This window comes from Theobroma umbraticum, unplaced genomic scaffold, assembly GCF_002168275.2.
Source record: "Theobroma umbraticum cultivar Fairchild unplaced genomic scaffold, ASM216827v3 scaffold_56.0, whole genome shotgun sequence".
In the NCBI taxonomy this organism is placed as follows: Eukaryota; Viridiplantae; Streptophyta; class Magnoliopsida; order Malvales; family Malvaceae; genus Theobroma; species Theobroma umbraticum.
Genome location: NW_018397256.1, coordinates 13,551,574 through 13,569,614, shown reverse-complemented (window position 1 = coordinate 13,569,614; position 18,041 = coordinate 13,551,574). Strand labels below are relative to the sequence as shown.

The 18,041-nt window shown below is 35.4% G+C and overlaps 2 protein-coding genes across 2 annotated transcripts in view; both read right to left on the bottom strand.

The window, feature by feature from the left end:
* The window catches only part of LOC110410774 (glutamate receptor 2.7-like), a 12,041-nt gene extending 2,293 nt beyond the window's left edge, over positions 1-9,748 (bottom strand). Inside the window, 3 exon segments of the mRNA XM_021420635.2 lie at positions 1-643; positions 6,163-6,187; positions 9,566-9,748. The exon segment at positions 1-643 is cut by the window's left edge and continues 697 nt beyond it. Coding sequence (XP_021276310.2) covers positions 1-643; positions 6,163-6,187; positions 9,566-9,748 — 851 coding nt within the window.
* A 2,668-nt stretch (positions 9,749-12,416) lies between these two features.
* Positions 12,417-16,862, bottom strand: LOC110410939 (glutamate receptor 2.7-like). Its single transcript, XM_021420890.1, has 5 exons — positions 16,594-16,862; positions 14,274-15,613; positions 13,851-14,163; positions 13,356-13,762; positions 12,417-13,238 (listed from the first exon to the last, which is right to left on the bottom strand). Exons 1-5 carry the CDS (start codon positions 16,853-16,855, stop codon positions 12,627-12,629), a joined length of 2,934 nt encoding a protein of 977 aa, XP_021276565.1. The 5' UTR covers positions 16,856-16,862; the 3' UTR covers positions 12,417-12,626.
* Between the last annotated feature and the right edge of the window lie 1,179 nt (positions 16,863-18,041).

Genomic DNA, 18,041 nt, shown 5'->3' with positions numbered 1-18,041 from the left:
TGGAATTTCCTCTTCCATCGAAGTCTAAAATTTTCTAGCTCATTTGTTCTGGGAACGCAAGTCCTTACGCCTAGAACCCCTTGCATGGAATCGATGGTTGGGGGCTCTGTTAAACTCCAAAGATTAGTCATTCCATCTGTCACGATCCAAGCATAGCCATCACTCATCATTCCAACCTCTTTCGCTATGGCAAAAAGCCTGGTGCCGAGAGATGGTGGCATGTGCACAATGAACACTCTTGTTTGCATTGTCATTAGCTTGTAAAGCTCTTCCGAAATTTGGTCATCGCTAGCCGATGAAGGGATGACACTCCGGTATGGGACCCGAACATTGATCCCTTGCAAGGCGTCTGTCAAGTAAGGTATAATACCCTCTCCAAATTCATCGTCTATGTAGATTGGCACAGCTTCTCTCCATCCCAAGGCTTCAACGATTGCACTAATGGCTTTCACTTGAGATGAGTCATTTTGTGTAGCTCGGAAAAAGTATGGACTCCGAAGGGAGGTAAGAGAAGGGCTTGTTGCCGAAAATGAAATGATGGGAACCTGAGATTTGTTTCCGAGATTGATAATAAAATTGGCCTGCATTGAATTTTGAGGCCCTATGATTGCTTGCACTTGTACATTTTTTATCAAGTCAAGAGCTGTGTGTCAAGCAAACAAAATTCTGACTTCAATATACTTGCTGGAGCTGAATAATCCTAGATTATGTATGCTCTGGCTACTAGCTAACTATATCTACATTTATGTCATACTTACTCTATTTTTTTCAATATACACTTACTTCCCTTTCTCTAAGTCATTTTCAAGATAAACTATTAGAAATATTTTAATAGGTTTCAAGTCAAATATTCCCGATACAGCTAGCCTCCAGTTCATAGTCAAATGTTGATAACCTTTTTTATATAAAAATTGAAGTCAAATTTTCAGTTACATAATCCAAGACATTAATATAAGTTTTTTGTTTAAAAAAAAGCCCTTTTCCAAATCTTAGTTGACTTTGTCTGCTTAACCAATTTTTCTCTCATATTTAAATAACTCTAATAGTGGAAACTAGAAAATTTTGAGAGGAAAACAGTCATCTTCTTTATTAGGAAGAGAAGGGGCAAAGAGGGTTGTCAAAATTCGATTGTGGTGTCTAATATAAGCATTTATACACATTTCAAGAAAGTATGTGTTTTGGCTTTTAAATAATGTTACTGAAATTAACCGTTCACTGAACAATCAATCATTTGATATTTTTGTTCCGTGTTAAACTAGGCAGAAGGAGATCTGAAGAGAAATATATATCTACAATTTTCCGAGTCATGATCTTCCCTCTCTTTTTGAAGAAACAAAGAGATTGTCAAATTTGTTAGATCTTAGGACATATGGTTTTCATTACAAATTGAACATATAACTGCTAATCTCCGGTGCATTAATTATCAACATTTTATGGTAGTTTATTTGTTTGGAGCATTGGATTAAACAGGAAAACAAAATAAAAATACCACGCCATCATTGGTCATCTAAGAAGCTAAAATTAATCGAAAATTTATGAGAAATGATTCAAAATAAGTTAAAGTGGAGAATAAAACAAAAAAGAGAACAATTCTAGATCGGCCGATTGACTGTTATCGTTTTTATCAGACGAGTTAAAGTTCAAAAGGAGAGGAGGGTAAGGAGAGAGGTGAAAGAGGAAACACGTACCAGCAGCGGCGGCGCCAATAACGTCCTTGGAGCCCTGGGTTTAAGACAAGCCTGGTTCTGTAGAATCATGAGTGGCGTAAAAGTCAGAGAGGGCCATGTTGATGCAGCTCAACCCAGTCTTGGCAAGCTTTGTGTCCAAGTCAAGAACCAACCCCGCATTAATTGGGACGCCACTGCTGTTTTGTGCAACAACCACGTGCATCAGCAAAATCCGGCGCGAAATGATCACAAGGAAGAAAAAATTGAGAAGAGGGCTGGTTACTGTGGTAGCTTTCTGCATCTTTAATGTAAGCTTTTGAGCACGGTCGGGTCTTCACGAGAAGATGTTGATATTTATAGTGGATGAAAGTAGGACTAAAAGAGCCGCAATTGAAGAAATTGCATGGGAAGAATCCCCGAGGATTAGAAACCCTGCGGGGAATCAACCCTTTCGATGATCTTCTTTGACTTTGGCAGTTTCATTGCACGGTAATGCTGGAACTAAAAGTTTATGCAAGTGAGGTATAAAGGACAAGTACATATTTCTTGTTAATTCACTTTCCTTGGGGGATAGCATGGATAGTTTAGAGGCATGACTGCCTGGTTAGCAGCACCAAGTCAAGACTGAAGAGTGAATAATTAAATAAATAAAATGAAAACGTATCTCCAACCTCCTCAGTTAAAGGAGGGGGACACGGGGGACATGTCGATCTGATGCCTAAAGATAGGATTTGTCTTATTTCATTATTGATGGTTTACCTTGACCAAATCAAAACATACACAAAAAAGTTGGCATCGAAGTTGTTTAGTTTAATTTGTCAATTTCCAATTGGTGGATGGCTTTTCTTCAATTTCCAATCATTTGTTTAATTTGTCAAACAGGCGGGCTTGGAAATTGAGGCAGCTGTGGCCCCCTTCTTTGGTTGTTAGAAGGGAAAGAACATTACATATCCTATAGGCCATTGGGAGGATATTAGGAAGATTGTCAGTATTAAATCTTGTATTGTAGGATTCCACTACTCATAATTAGAAGAAATTCCAAGCTTTAACTTGAATAAAACATGGAGTAGTTTTGATTTTGACAAGTTGTGTAGCCGCAAATGTCTTTTTCTAGGATCTAATCAATTGAGTTACTTAAAGCATTACATCATGCAGCTTCTTTTCCAGGAAGCTGTAGGGAAAACTCGCACTGTTAATGGAGAATGAAAGCCAAAACTAGGGTCATTAAATGAATCATGAATTAGAGTATATACCTCAGTTAAAAATAAAAAGATTCTCTACTTACTTTTTACTAAAATCCTCGTCAACCAAACTCTCTGCTACTTCGTTAACACAAATTAATAAAATGTTAGATAAAAAATTGGATGAAAGTGAGTATCATAAGAAGGATGAAGTAGTAACTATTGCAAAAGCTTTGACCATTTTTTGTTAATTAAGTAAGGAAACATCTTGTCTCCAAACGTTTCCAGGAAACCAAATGCCTCCCACATACGTATAGCTCTGCACTTCCTTCGTAATCAGATGGCATTTTTTATGTGATTTCTGAAGAAGAAGAATGAGTCAATGAAAATAGAGTAAGAGGGCAACTAGAATTCTAAACAACTTCAACTTGGATTTTATATGTTCTCTTCCATCCTCTTCGCCGTCACAGACAACCATATTACCCTCTTCTTTTTTCCTTTCCTCCCTGAGTTCAACCTATGCTTAAACAGCTTGACTTCCAATAGACACTTTGACTTCCTGAATTGAACAGGAAATTAAATTGAAGTTGCTGATAAGGAACTCAATTTGAATTCTAGTATTTTGAAAATTAGTAAGAGAAATTCAAAGACCTGGTATCGGTTGGCATTAGTGCATAACTTCATGTTGTAATTGATAAACGCCTTTATCTTTAATAATCTTAGTTCAAGCAAACTTTCCCTGTGTTGAAAATGAGAAACTTGAATTAAATTCTTCCATGCTGACTCAGTTTTTTTAAAAATGTTTCCCCAATTTTCTGATTCTTTGTCTAATTGAATGTACTAACCAGTCAACACATTCAACTATAAAAAATGGATGCAAATGTAAGCATATTTAGCAACAACCATGTATATGTATTTGGAACCATTCTATGAGTTACTTATAGATTATCTTGATATTTCCGATCCCTATATTTTAATTTTTTTCTCAATCAAAGGTAAATTTCATTAAGTATCACATGTTTGTTAGGAAAGATCAGAAGAAAAAGAACAAAATGTCCACTATTTTTTTTTTTGAAAATTAAGGTTGATCATTTCATTAAGGTAACCTTACATTAAGACAGGAAGTAGTTAACCGGTGCAATATGTCCACAATTAGTGAATATATTCTATATATTATAAATGAACTAATCATTTTCACTTCGTTAATAAAAAAAAAAAGTTTAAAAGTTGAGAAGTCTAAAAAATATATTTATAATTTTAAAAATATTTATTTTGAAAACTTTTTGAACTTTTACCTTTACACTTTTATAAGGTGAATTAAATAATAAATATAAACGTTTTTAATTAATTTTATTGAAATCCATAATATCCATACGGTGTTATTTCTTTGAAGTTTTCTCAAATACAAAGCTCGATAATATTCTTCTTTTTTTATATTAGAGAGTTAAGCCTATCATTATCCCCGTTATAGTCGAAGAAAACCTCTTCATTTATAGTAATTTTCAGTATATACTCTATCGCAATTAGGAAAACATCAAGTTATGTACAGTTCAATTGGATTAAATACTATAAAAAATTATCATAATGTAATGTTATAATCTTTTATCTACCAATGAACATCATGGATTACTGAAGTTGTCAATGGAGTAAAGGGGAATATCTACACCAATTGTTCTCTTGGGCTATTTGCAGTGTTAGCAAGCTCAATAGAATGTCTTCCGGAGGATGGGAATATCTCTGGAGATGCTGCAGCACTTGGGGTCAGATCACCATTTTCAGTTGCTTTCCCTTGATCTGCCAAGAACATAAAGCCTGGCTCTGTCTGGTTTGAGTAGCTTGATGGACTTGGTGGGCAGTTAGTGTTTGGTGAGTCTCCTGCAACGCCTACACTTACACTATCATTTTTGCTTTTGTCTCCGAGTTCACTTCTTTTAAAAGTATGGGAGCTGACGTCTCTCTGGTCGAAGATTCTTGACAAGATCCGAATTCTTCTCCAGAAAGGAGTTTCAGGACCGAAGCGCAACAAGACATGCCTTTGCTCGTACAAGAACCTTGCTGCATATATGATTAGAGCTGATATAGAGGTGACCCCAGCAATGAGGAACAAGCCCCAAAAACTCTCGACACCAAGACTACTGGGAGAAACCAAAGTGTTGGTGTCAGAACAACTGCTTTCCTTCTTGAACCATGCCTGTTCAATTTGATTCATTTTTTCTCCCTGAGTAACATTTAGGATTGCCCTGGAAACATCTGCTACAAGAGGGGAACCTCTAAACATTCTGACTTCAAATATTACTTTGCTGGAGCTGAATAATCCTAGATTATGTATGCTCTGGCTACTAGCTAACTATATCTACATTTATGTCATACTTACTCTATTTTTTTCAATATACACTTACTTCCCTTTCTCTAAGTCATTTTCAAGATAAACTATTAGAAATATTTTAATAGGTTTCAAGTCAATATTCCCGATACAGCTAGCCTCCAGTTTCATAGTCAAATGTTGATAACCTTTTTTATATAAAAATTGAAGTCAAATTTTCAGTTACATAATCCAAGACATTAATATAAGTATTTTTTGTTTAAAAAAAAGCCCTTTTTCCAAATCTTAGTTGACTTTGTCTGCTTAACCAATTTTTCTCTCATATTTAAATAAACTCTAATAGTGGAAACTAGAAAATTTTGAGAGGAAAACAGTCATCTTCTTTTTAGGAAGAGAAGGGGCAAAGAGGGTTGTCAAAATTCCGATTGTGGTGCCTAATATAAGCATTTATACACATTTCAAGTAAAGTATGTGTTTGGCTTTTAAATAATGTTACTGAAATTAACCGTTCACTGAACAATCAATCATTTGATTTTTTGTTCCGTGTTAAACTAGGCAGAAGGAGGATCATGAGAGAAATATATATCTACAATTTCCGAGTCATGATCTTCCCTCTTCTTTTGAAAGAAAACAAAGAGATTGTCAAATTTGTTAGATCTTAGAGACATATGGTTTTCATTACAAATTGAACATATAACTGCTAATCTCCGGTGCATTATTATCAACATTTTATGGTAGTTTATTTGTTTGGAGCATTGGATTAAACAGGAAAAACAAAATAAAAATACCACGCCATCATTGGTCATCTAAGAAGCTAAACATTAATCGAAAATTTATGAGAAATGATTCAAAATAAGTTAAAGTGGAGAATAAAACAAAAAGAGAGAAACAATTCTAGATCGGCGCGATTGACTGTTATCGTTTTTATCAGACGAGTTAAAGTTCAAAAGGAGAGGAGGGTAAGGAGAGAGGTGAAAGAGGAAACACGTACCAGCAGCGGCGGCGCCAATAACGTCCTTGGAGTCCCTGGGGTTTAAGACAAGCCTGGTTCTGTAGGAAGCATGAGTGGCGTAAAAGTCAGAGAGGGCCATGTTGATGCAGCTCAACCCAGTCTTGGCAAGCTTTGTGTCCAAGTCAAGAACCAACCCCGCATTAATTGGGACGCCACTGCTGTTTTGTGCAACAACCACGTGCATCAGCAAATCCGGCGCGAAATGATCACAAGAGAAAAAATTGAGAAGAGGGCTGGTTACTGTGGTAGCCTTCTGCATCTTTAATGTAAGCTTTGAGCACGGTGGGTCTTCACGAGAAGATGTTGATATTTATAGTGGATGAAAGTAGGACTAAAAGAGCCGCAATTGAAGAAATTGCATGGGAAGAATCCCCGAGGATTAGAAACCCTGCGGGGAATCAACCCTTTCGATGATCTTCTTTGACTTTGGCAGTTTCATTGCACGGTAATGCTGGGAACTAAAAGTTTATGCAAGTGAGGTATAAAGGACAAGTACATATTTCTTGTTAATTCCACTTCCTTGGGGATAGCATGGATAGTTTAGAGGCATGACTGCCTGGTTAGCAGCACCAAGTCAAGACTGAAGAGTGAATAATTAAATAAATAAATGAAAACGTATCTCCAACCTCCTCAGTTAAAGGAGGGACACGGGGGACATGTCGATCTGATGCCTAAAGATAGGATTTGTCTTATTTCATTATTGATGGTTTACCTTGACCAAATCAAACATACACAAAAAAGTTGGCATCGAAGTTGTTTAGTTTAATTTGTCAATTTCCAATTGGTGGATGGCTTTTCTTCAATTTCCAATCATTGTTTAATTGTCAAACAGGCGGGCTTGGAAATTGAGGCAGCTGTGGCCCCCTTCTTTGGTTGTTAGAAGGGAAAGAACATTACATATCCTAACCCCTTGCATGGAATCGATGGTTGGGGGCTCTGTTAAACTCCAAAGATTAGTCATTCCATCTGTCACGATCCAAGCATAGCCTTCACTCATCATTCCAACCTCTTTCGCTATGGCAAAAAGCCTGGTGCCGAGAGATGGTGGCATGTGCACAATGAACACTCTTGTTTGCATTGTCATTAGCTTGTAAAGCTCTTCCGAAATTTGGTCATCGCTAGCTGATGAAGGGATGACACTCCGGTATGGGACACGAGCATTGATCTCTTGCAAGGCGTCTGTCAAGTAAGGTATAATACCCTCTCCAAATTCATTGTCTATGTAGATTGGCACAGCTTCTCTCCATCCGAAGGCTTCAACAATTGCACTAATGGCTTTCACTTGAGATGAGTCATTTTGTGTAGCTCGGAAAAAGTATGGACTCCGAAGGGAGGTAAGAGAAGGGCTTGTTGCCGAAAATGAAATGATGGGAACCTGAGATTTGTTTCCGAGGTTGATAACAAAATTGGCCTGCATTGAAGTTTGCGGCCCTATGATTGCTTGCACTTGTACATTTTTTATCAAGTCAAGAGCTGTTTGTCAAGCAAACAGAATTTAATAATCTTGATCATCTATATACTAATCCGTATACTAACAAATAATATAAATTCAATAACCTCAATTTCATGCTTAGCAAAAAAAAAAAAAACCTCAATTTCATATTCTATGCACAATTCTGATAAGATCATAAAATTTAGATTAAACAATAATCATGTATATATGTATAAAATCTTAATTTTTTTCTAACAAAAATAAAATTGAAAGTTCCGAATTAATTTGCAACTTTCATCCAAGCAAAAGCTAGGAAAGACTACCATGCAATTACCACACAATTTGGAAGAAATATAGAGTAAAAAAATGAAGGAACAGGTCTTCTCACCAGGTCTAATTAAAAGGAAAAATATATATATATATATTTGAAAAGTAATATATATAGTTGGTGTAGCTGAATAATTCTAGATTATGTATGATCTATTTAACTATATCTATATATATCTCATACTTCTCTATGGTAGTAGAAATATTTAAATGGATTTCAAGTCAAATATTCTCGATACAGCTAGCCTCCAGTTCATAGTCAAATGTTTATTAATACAAATTTTCTTATAAAAAATGTTTATTATTACAAATTGAAGGCAAATTTTCTGTCACATAATTGGCGGCTTTAATTATTATATGGATTGGCTTACTCAAGGTGTACGGTCTCTTACAGTCTACAACCATAATTTTCTAATTTATCGGCTACTTCACAATCAAAACAATCTTTATATCAAATTAAAAAAAGGATGTCAATTATCAATAATGTACTGTTCTTTTTCTTTCTTTAGGAGGAGAAGGGGCAAAGAGGGTCGTCAATGATCAATATACAGTTTTCATAACCAATTGCATATGCCTTGATAAAGTTTTCTCAGAGAAAATTAATGCATATAAACACAATGTGCCTTTGCTTGAGCAAATTTAACTCCTGATCTTTTATGCGTTATTATCAACCTTTATGCTAGTTTTATTAGTTTGGTCTCCAAAAAAAATATAGAACAAGCTTGATATATACCTCATTTTAGAAAAAAAAAAACTAAACGATTTAAAATTTTAAAAGAGAGGTTTTGAGATTTTGACGTAGATAAAATAAAATAAAAAATAATAATACCTATAGCATTATTATTTGTCATGTGAGAAAATTTATGATTGATGATTCAAAATAAGTTGAAAGAGAAAAATAAAACAAAAAGAGAGAAATAATTTTGACTTGATCTGATAATTACGATAAAATCTTTAAAACGTTTTCACATATATTAAAATTTATTTTTTAAAAGAAAGTAATTAAGGAGAGAGGTGGAAGAGGAAACACGTGCCAGCAGCAGCTCTAATAGTGGAAACTGTAGAAGATTTTAAGAGGAAAACAATCTTCTTTCTTTAGGAAGAGAAGGGGCAAAGAAGTTTGTCAAATTTCTTATTGTTGGCGTGTAATATAAACATTCAAGTAAAACACGTGCTTTGGCTTTTAAATAAATATTAATGAACTTAATCTTTCATTGAATACGTTTTTTGTTGGCAATTGCATATGCCTGGATCAAGTCTTCTCAACAAAAATGAATTAATTAAACATTCTATGCATTTTCTTGAGCAAATATAACTCCTAATCTCCTTTTATTTGTTTCGAGTTTCGGATTAAACATAAAAAATTAAATAAAAAATATCATATATCATTTATCATATGATAAGTTAAACTTAAATAGATAATTTGTAAAAGATATGATTCAAAGTAAGTTTAAAAAAGAAAAATTATATTATTTTTAAAAATAAAAATTAAGGTTGAACGTTGGGATCTCTAAAATATTTTCATATATGTCAAAATTTATTTTTTCTAAGAAAAAAAAAAGGAGAGTTATAAGGAGAGAGGTGAAAGAGGAAACGCGTACCAGCAGCAGCGGCGCCAATAACGTCCTTGGAGTCCCAGGGGTTCAAGACAAGCCTGGTTCTGTAGGAAGCATGAGTGGCGTAAAAATCAGAGAGGGCCATGTTGATGCAGCTCAACCCAATCTTCCCAAACTTTGCATCCAAGTCAAGAACCACCCCCACATTAACTGGGATGCTACTGCTGTTTTGTGCAGCAACCACATGCATCGGCAAAATCCTACACGAAATGATCACAAGGCAGAAAAAATGGAGAAGAGGGCTGGTTACAGCAGTCGCTTTCTGCATCTTAATTGAAGCTCTTGAGAAGGGTCTGGCCTTGCCAAGAAGATACTGATATTTATAATGGATGAAAAGTAAGAATCAAAGAGCCGCAATCGAAGAATTGCATGGGAAGAATCCATTCGGGGTATTAACCTTTCTTCTTCTTCTTTGACTTTCGTAGTCTCATTGCACGGAAATTTCACACCAACCATCACTGTCTGGTTAGCACAACCCAAGGCTGAATAGTTAATAATTAAATGAAAAAACGAAGCTCCTCCTCCTCACTTAAAGGAGTGGAACACCGGGGACATGTTGATCTGATGACCAAAGCTAGGATTTGTCTTATTTTAATATCGATCGTTTACCTTGACCAACTCAAATCTTGTTACTCTCCAAGAAAAGAATTACGGTTAATTAAGTTTGAGGGAAAATTGCGTGACTCGGATTAGGGGATGGCTTCCTTCAATTTCCAATCATTTACTTTGTCAGCAGGCAGGCAAGGAAAATTGGGGGCACGCCACCACAAGTCTTTGGTTGTTAGAAGCAATAAACAAATTACAAATATTACATATCCTATTCACATTGGGAGAATATTAGGCAAAAATAAAAGTAAAAAGAAACCCACATTTTAATAAGAAGTCTGATGAATTGGTTGTAATTAGTTGAATTGTATTCAAACCAAATATTCTGACATAATAATTTTCTCTGATAGTAGTAAATCTTATAGCAGTGTTCATTATTAGAAGAAATTTCAAGCTTTATACCTTGAATAAATGACTTGCTCAAAACATTACATCATAAGTTGTGTAGCAGCAAATGTCTTTTTCCAGATCTAATTAATCAATGACTTGCTCAAAGCATTACATTATACAACTTCTTTTCCAGGAAGTTGCAAGGATAACATTGGATTGTTAACTAATAATTTGAGACAAATTAAACAATGATCATTAAATTAACCATGAAGTTTAAAATAGAAAGATTCTCTAGCTATTTTTAGCTAAAATCTCCATCAGTCAGATTCTCCACTTCCTTGTTAACACAAATTAATATTATTTTTCTTTTTTTTTGTCACTATTTGATTTTTATAAATATATATTATACTAAAATTTGTAAAAAAAATTATAATATTAATGTTCAATGTTTTTAAATATGAAAAAAATTAAAAATTATGAAAAATAAATTTATAACATAAAAAAATAAGAGTATTAAATGTCAAAAAAGAAGAAGAAAAGACTACCATAATAAAGATGAAGTACTACCGTTGACCTCATTTATCCTTAATTAATTAAGGAAACATTTTGTCTCCAAACTTTTCCAGGGAACCAAATGCCTCCTTCATATATCCTTCTTTTCCCTTCCTTCTTGCTCGATAATATTTTATTTTCCCACACTTCCTTTGTAATCATATGGCTTATATTATGTGATTTGCCAGGAGGAATGAGTCAGTGAAAATAAAGTAAGAGAGCAACCAGAACTCTAAGCAACTTCAACGTCGATTTTCTATTATCTCTCTTTCATCCTCTTCACCAAATCATACGCAACATGTTACCCGTTTCTTTTCTTTTTTCGTTATTCCCGATTCTAACTCATGCTTAAACAGCTTGACTTCTAATATTAGGGAGTCACCTTGACTTCTTGAATTGAACAGGGAATTGAATTCAATCTCTGACGAGGAACTCGATTTTTATTCTAGTATTTTGCAAATTACTATATAACTTCAGTTGAGTTGTAATTTATGATGACATTTACCTTTAATAATCTCAGTCGTCAAGCTCATTTTCTTGAGTTGGGAAACTTGAATTAAAATTTCTCGATGGTGACTCAAATTTTTTAACTTTTTTTCCAATTTCTTGTTTGTTTATCTAGTAGGATGTACTAATCGACCAACATATTTAACTGTTACAAATTGGAGCAAATGTAAGCACATGTTTAGAAACAACCATGCATGTGTATTTGAGTCCATTCTGTAGGTTAATTATAAATTATCTTGATATTTCCGACTCCTAGACTTTGGATTTTTTTTAAGAGTTAATATTTGATGTATTGTCAATATATAAATTTTATGTATTATAAGTAAATTAGATATTATCACTTTCTTAATTATAAAAATTTTAAAATTAAGAACAGATAATATACATAGTACAATTTCTTAGAAGTTCTCTCAAAGCGGTCGTGAAGCAATCAACCTGTTTCTTTTTTTTTTTCTCATATACTCTGTCAAATTAATTTCTAGTAAGATTTCAGTTTACTGGGAAAGTTCTCTTGTAGGCCCCGAGGGTTATTATGAAAGATATTGCAATTTCTTTTCTTTTTTTTTGAGAAAATATTGTGGTTTCTGTTGAATATGTTGTTCCTGCTCCACTTAACAAAAAATTTTTGGTTTTTTGTATAGAATGGAAAGGTTGCAGTAAATGGCTTTTTGGTCATCCAGGATGCTGATGGAGAGGTCAGAGCTGATGATCTTGTTAACACTGGACTTCTCTTTCTCTGTAAACGCGGTATACCCTTTTCTTCATGAAATGAAATGATTCTTAATCTTCAAAAAAAAACAAAAACAAAAAGAAGTTTTCATATTAGATGCCAGCTAATTAGCATCGATTGGTTTCAGGTGCAATTACAACTTTTTAAAAGCAGAAAACAGGGATATCTTCCTCAAATTGTGAACAACTATGGTGCGGAGTGAATTTTCATTCAGAATCCGTAAAATTCTGTTGAAAATTGGCCTGGAAACTGGAATACGGAAGTAGTCTAGTTCGCCAATTTACAATATTCATCTCCAACTATTGTTCTCAATTGAGTGGGAATATATCTGAATCAATTCAGCTCATGGGTCGTTTCTGTTAGCAAGCTCAAGTGAAGATCTTTCCGGAGATGGGAATATCTCAGGAGATGCTGATCCACTTGGAGTCAGATCACCATGCCCTGTAACCCTCCCTTGGTCTACAACGAAAACAAAGTGCGAAGAATCTGTCTGGTTTGAGCAGCTTGATGGACTCGGCGGGCAGTTAGTGTTCGGTGAGCTTCCAACAACACCTATGCTGTGAACACTGCAAGTGCTGCTCGCATAATCTCTGACTTCGCTTTTTCTAAAAGTATGGGAGCTCGGATCTCTCTGGTCAAAGATTCTCGACAAAATTCGGATTCTTCTCCATGCTGAAGTTTCAGAATGGAACTGAAACAAGACATGCCGTTGTTCATACAAGAACCTTGCTGAAAATATGATGAGAGCTGATATGGATGCTGCCCCAGCAATGAGGAACAGGCCCCAAAAGCTTTCTAGACCAAGACTGCCTGAAGAAACAGAAGGGTCGACGTCAGGACAAACAGTTTCCTTCTTTAACCATGAGTTTTCAATTTGTTCCATTTTGTCTCCTTGAGTAACATTCAGGATTGCCCTTGAAACATCTGCTACGAGAGGGGAACCTTTAGGGAAGACCTACAAAAAGCAACATAAATAAAAATCAGGATGCAACATTAAGCATATCATAGAGAATGGTGGGAGCTAGAGAAACAGAGAGGGAGGGAGGGAGGGAGAGATTGACAGAGAACTCACGAATCCAAAGCCACCGGTTTTAATCGCTGGCTCTACTGTAGTATATTTGCCACAGTATTTAGAAAGAAATATCTTAATACCAGGAATTTCATCCAAAGCAGCAGAAATGCCGCCATTAGCACTTCCTTTGGTAAAAAGTTCATGAAGTTCTTCCGGAGAGTTATATTTCTTGAGCTGGACTTTATCAAATTTCAACCCCAACAAGATTCCTTCAACGAACGAGCCATCCAAAAAACCAACACTCTCCCTTTTCTTCAAGAGCTCATTGATATCAGTTACAGTGGGCATGAGCTGCTTAACTGTTAAAAGTGAAGTCAAACTTGCTGTGTAACTTTGGGTGAGAATGAGAACGACGAAGCACCATACTATCACCACAAATCTAGCCAAATTGCTCACCACTCTCTCCCCTGGATTCAAGAACAAAAAAATGGGGTTCAAAATGTTGTATCGAAATGCAATATATTTATAAATTGAAAAGGTAAAAGGGGTTATTACGATGGGCAAACACCATGGCTGAGAAGGAGAACCAGAAGCTGGTGCCGATTTGATGTGCAGGGGGTCCACGGAAATCATTGTTTATTCTGTGCTCGAGAATCCAAACAACAAATCCGATGAAGACAAAGAAGCAACCGCTCGTTACCCAGAGGTCCCATGTCAAAGGCTTTAAGAAAACCCATGCATTCTTTTCCTTGTTATCTCTGATTGGCACGACCATCGACACACCAGATTCTGTGTATGGCAATGTGAAGTCCACAAACAATGACCTGTTTGCCACGATAGTTGTATCTCCTACCACAGCGTCATAATTCTGCTCATAGCAGTCAATTGTCAAAAGAGAAAAATATAAATTGAAGCTATGCATGAAACCATAGTGGTGAATTGCAGTAATAGACAAAAGGATTGAAGGAGGAGACTTACCCCATAGTACACTTGATCAATTAAGTCATTGTAAGACCCAGCAGCTTCTCCATCAGGTGTTGCAAATGGAACATACTCATAAGGAACAGCATAAGGCATGTTTTCCATTACAGCATCGAAAACATCAATGCAGTACCCTTTAATTGATATTGCTTTCTGATTGATAGGATCCCACACTACCTCAAGAAATTCACTAAAACCACCTTTCACTGGAACCCCAATTCTCAATTTCTTCCCACTTGTTGGGTTCTCCCAACCTTTGGGAACCAAGGTAGTATCCCCTGGCCATATAATGGGACCGAGTTTTGGCTTAGAAGTATTCGGGCTTGTGTTTGTCAAATCCAATTGTCTTACAATTCCATTTTTGGGTGTCCAAAACCCGACCCTTCTTTCCCCACTTCCAATTACGTTAACTATCTGGAACACGGATGATTGTAATTGCCCATTAGCAAAATAAAAATCTCCGGTAAGGCCTCTGAATTTAGATCTTGATAATTTCTGGATAAGTCGTGGACCATTTTGTGAGACTCCCAAAGTTTCAAGGTCCGTTGCAGAACTGCTGGAAATATCTGGTTTGTTGAAGTGGAGGTTTGCAGTGCCAGCTTTCTCAATTGCCATTGCCAGCGCAAAAGTTGCATCATAAGCCCATAGTCCCACAATGCTCAATTCAGAATTAATGGAGTCCGGATTCTCTTGCTGGAACGTCCTTCTCCAGCGAGCTGTAAAATTTTCTAGCTTTTTTGGTTTAGGAATATAAGACTTCACACCTACAACCCCCTGCATGGAATCGATGGGTGAGGCATCTATTGATCTCCACAGATTAGTCATCGCATCAGTCATGATCCAAACATACCCTTCACTCATCATTCCAATCTCTTTTGCTTTGGCCAAAATCCGACTGCCAAGAGACATTGTCATGTGCAAAATGAACACTCTTGTTTGCATGGCCATTAACTTGTAAAGCTCTTCAGCAATTTTTTCATCCGTACCAGACGCAGCAATGACACTCAGATATGGGACGCGAGTGTTGATCTCCTGTAAGGCATCCGTCAAGTAAGGTATAAGGCTCTCCCCATAGTGGTTGTCAACGTAGATGGGCACAGCTTCTCTCCATCCAAAAGCCTGGACAATTGCACTTATCGCTTTCACTTGATTTGAGCTACTTTGTGCAGCTAGAAAAAAGTATGGACTCTGGAGGGAAGTGAGAGAAGGACTTGTTGCAGAAAACGATACGATGGCAACTTGAGATTTGTTTCCGAGATTGATAACAAAGTTGGCTTGCATTGAACTTCTCGGTCCTATGATTGCTTGCACTTGTACATTTTTCATCAAGTCTAGAGCTGTTCACCAAGGGAATTGACAAAAATTCTGACATAATTATTCATCCTGAAAGATTTAACATGCTACCGGAAGAATAAACATTAAAAAATAAATGACACTGGTCTGCTGACTCGGTTAAAAATAAAAATATTAGCACACAGTTGTGCAATGAGCAACGAGCAATGACCATGGAGGAAGATCCTTTCTAATCACATCATGGTCAATTGTTCTTTTATTACAATTAGTTGGAGGTCAATTCTTCTCTCAGATTATTTGACCTAGTAAGTCTATACCAGGTCAGGAATTGGTCATTGGTGCATACAATAGTCTTCTCTACGGTATGTTTAATTTTCTAATGTCTGCGGTACTCCTACAACCAAACATTTTTCCCTGTCAGTATTATCAACCATCTCTTTCCATCTGCTGTCATGAACGTAATTTAAGGAGAAATATATTAATGGCGGAATCATTTAATTTAGAGTCGTTTTGGGTTTATTGCTGGCGGACGGAGAGAGCCTAAGGCTTCTGCCTGAGAGAGTCTCTGATCGTGATCGCTTGTATATATATAAATCATGCATGCTTTTCATAAGCAAAGCAAAAATCTTCTATATCCAAATATACATCTAAACGTCATACTGGTTCAAAAAGCAGAAGATATCGGACTAATTTTTTCAGGTTTTTCTGAGAGAAAAGTAAGAGGAAACAATGTGGACTGATTATATATTACAAATAGTTTCAGATATGAATCAAAAGAAATTAAATGGGTACATTGTGTAATAAAACTTCATTTGATAATGTTCATAGCGAAATGTAACAAGCACCCACAGCCTTGACAAGATGATCGGAGCAGCCAGAAAAAGGAAGAAAAAATTAAAATCAAACTACTCTAAATCGATATTTTGCTATCTCAGTAACTTAATTTCATCAAGAATAACAGAATAAGTTCAAATAGGAAGGTGAGTAGATAACCTGGAAGAAGAAGAAGAGGGAGAGAACGTACCGGCATCAGCGGCGGCGACGACGTCTTCCTTGGAGTCCCTGATGTTCAAGACCATCCTGGTTTTGTAGTGAGAATGAGTGTCATAAAAGTCTGAGAGGGCCATGTTGATGCAACTCAAACCAATCTTCCCAACCGAGGAATCCAAGTCAAGAACCACACCTACGTTAACTTGGGTGGTTGTGTTTTGAGTCAGGACCCCTTCTAGCAAGAAAATGAAGGGACAGAACAGATGAAAAATGGGTTTGGTAGAGCTTCTCATCATCTTTGGAGCTGATCTTCTGCTCTTGAACACGGTTTTCCCACATACAAATATCAGTACTTATAGGAATAGGATGACAGAGTTGAAAAGTAGTATGAATAAGACGTCTAGACGAAGTCGGAAGCAAATACAGTGCATGGGGATACAAAATTAGTTAGTCTTGGAATCATTGACCCTTTGCTTTTTGTTATTTTTTATAAAAAAGTTAAACATAAAAAACAAAAAAAAAATCAATGAAAGGAAACTCGTAAGCATGACTTGTAATCTTTCTAATTATCCCTAAACACGTGATTCATTGAATATTAAAAGATAAGTAATTACTTCTTTTTGTCTTCTAAAAAGCATGGACTTACTTTATGTATGAAAAAGACGTGTGTATAAACTTATTTATATATTTTTTAAGTAAAACTTCATGAATTGTATTTAATTAAAGTCATATATAAAGAAACCATGAACACGTTAATTCAAAAGGTTTTTCAACCTTTTTTTTGAAATAAGGTCCAACTTTAATATTTTGTTTAAGGTGATGGGTCAAATTTTTCATTTATCTTTGAATGAGTTCAATTTTCTTATTTATACCTTTTAATTTGGTTCAAAAATAGTCAAAATTTACAACATTCTATTATTTTCCAAAGGAATATTTTTTTAACAGTTAATTTTTTATTATTTTTTTAATTAAATTATAAAATATAGTGATAAAATTGTATTCATACAAAAATTAAAGATGAATTCGAATCTTATCTCATATTTTTTAAATGGGGACATATATAAAATAATTCTAAAAAAGGGTAAGAATGAAAAAATAAATTACGTTCAAAACGTGGAAATATAGCTATATTCTTAGACTTACAGGAGAGAAGGGAAAATTACAGGAGTGGAACGTAAATGGTCACCAAATACGGCTGCAACATCTTGTCTTATGTAATTAACGTTTACCTTCACCGAATGAAAGCAGAATGATTTCTTCTGCTTAAGAAAGAGAAGACAAACTCTAATTCTAGTAATAAAGACTGCACATTAATGGTTTGGTTTTCTTGCTCGTTTAGCCCATCATTTTCCATATCAATCAACAAATCATTTATTGTTGAATTAAATTCGAAATTAGCTATCTTTTCAATGTGTAATGACCAATCAAGATCCTGACATAATGATAATGAGATTGATAATTTAAGGAAAAGCATGAGTAATG

Bases quoted from the DNA above. Each gene is read 5' to 3' on its own strand.
- LOC110410939 (XM_021420890.1), bottom strand. From the start codon at position 16,855: ATGATGAGAAGCTCTACCAAACCCATTTTTCATCTGTTCTGTCCCTTC. The intron at 14,164-14,273 runs GTAAGTCTCCTC...TGCTATGAGCAG, and splicing joins TTGATCAAGTGTACTATGGG to AATTATGACGCTGTGGTAGG. The intron at 13,239-13,355 runs GTGAGTTCTCTG...TGCTTTTTGTAG, and splicing joins AAACCGGTGGCTTTGGATTC to GTCTTCCCTAAAGGTTCCCC.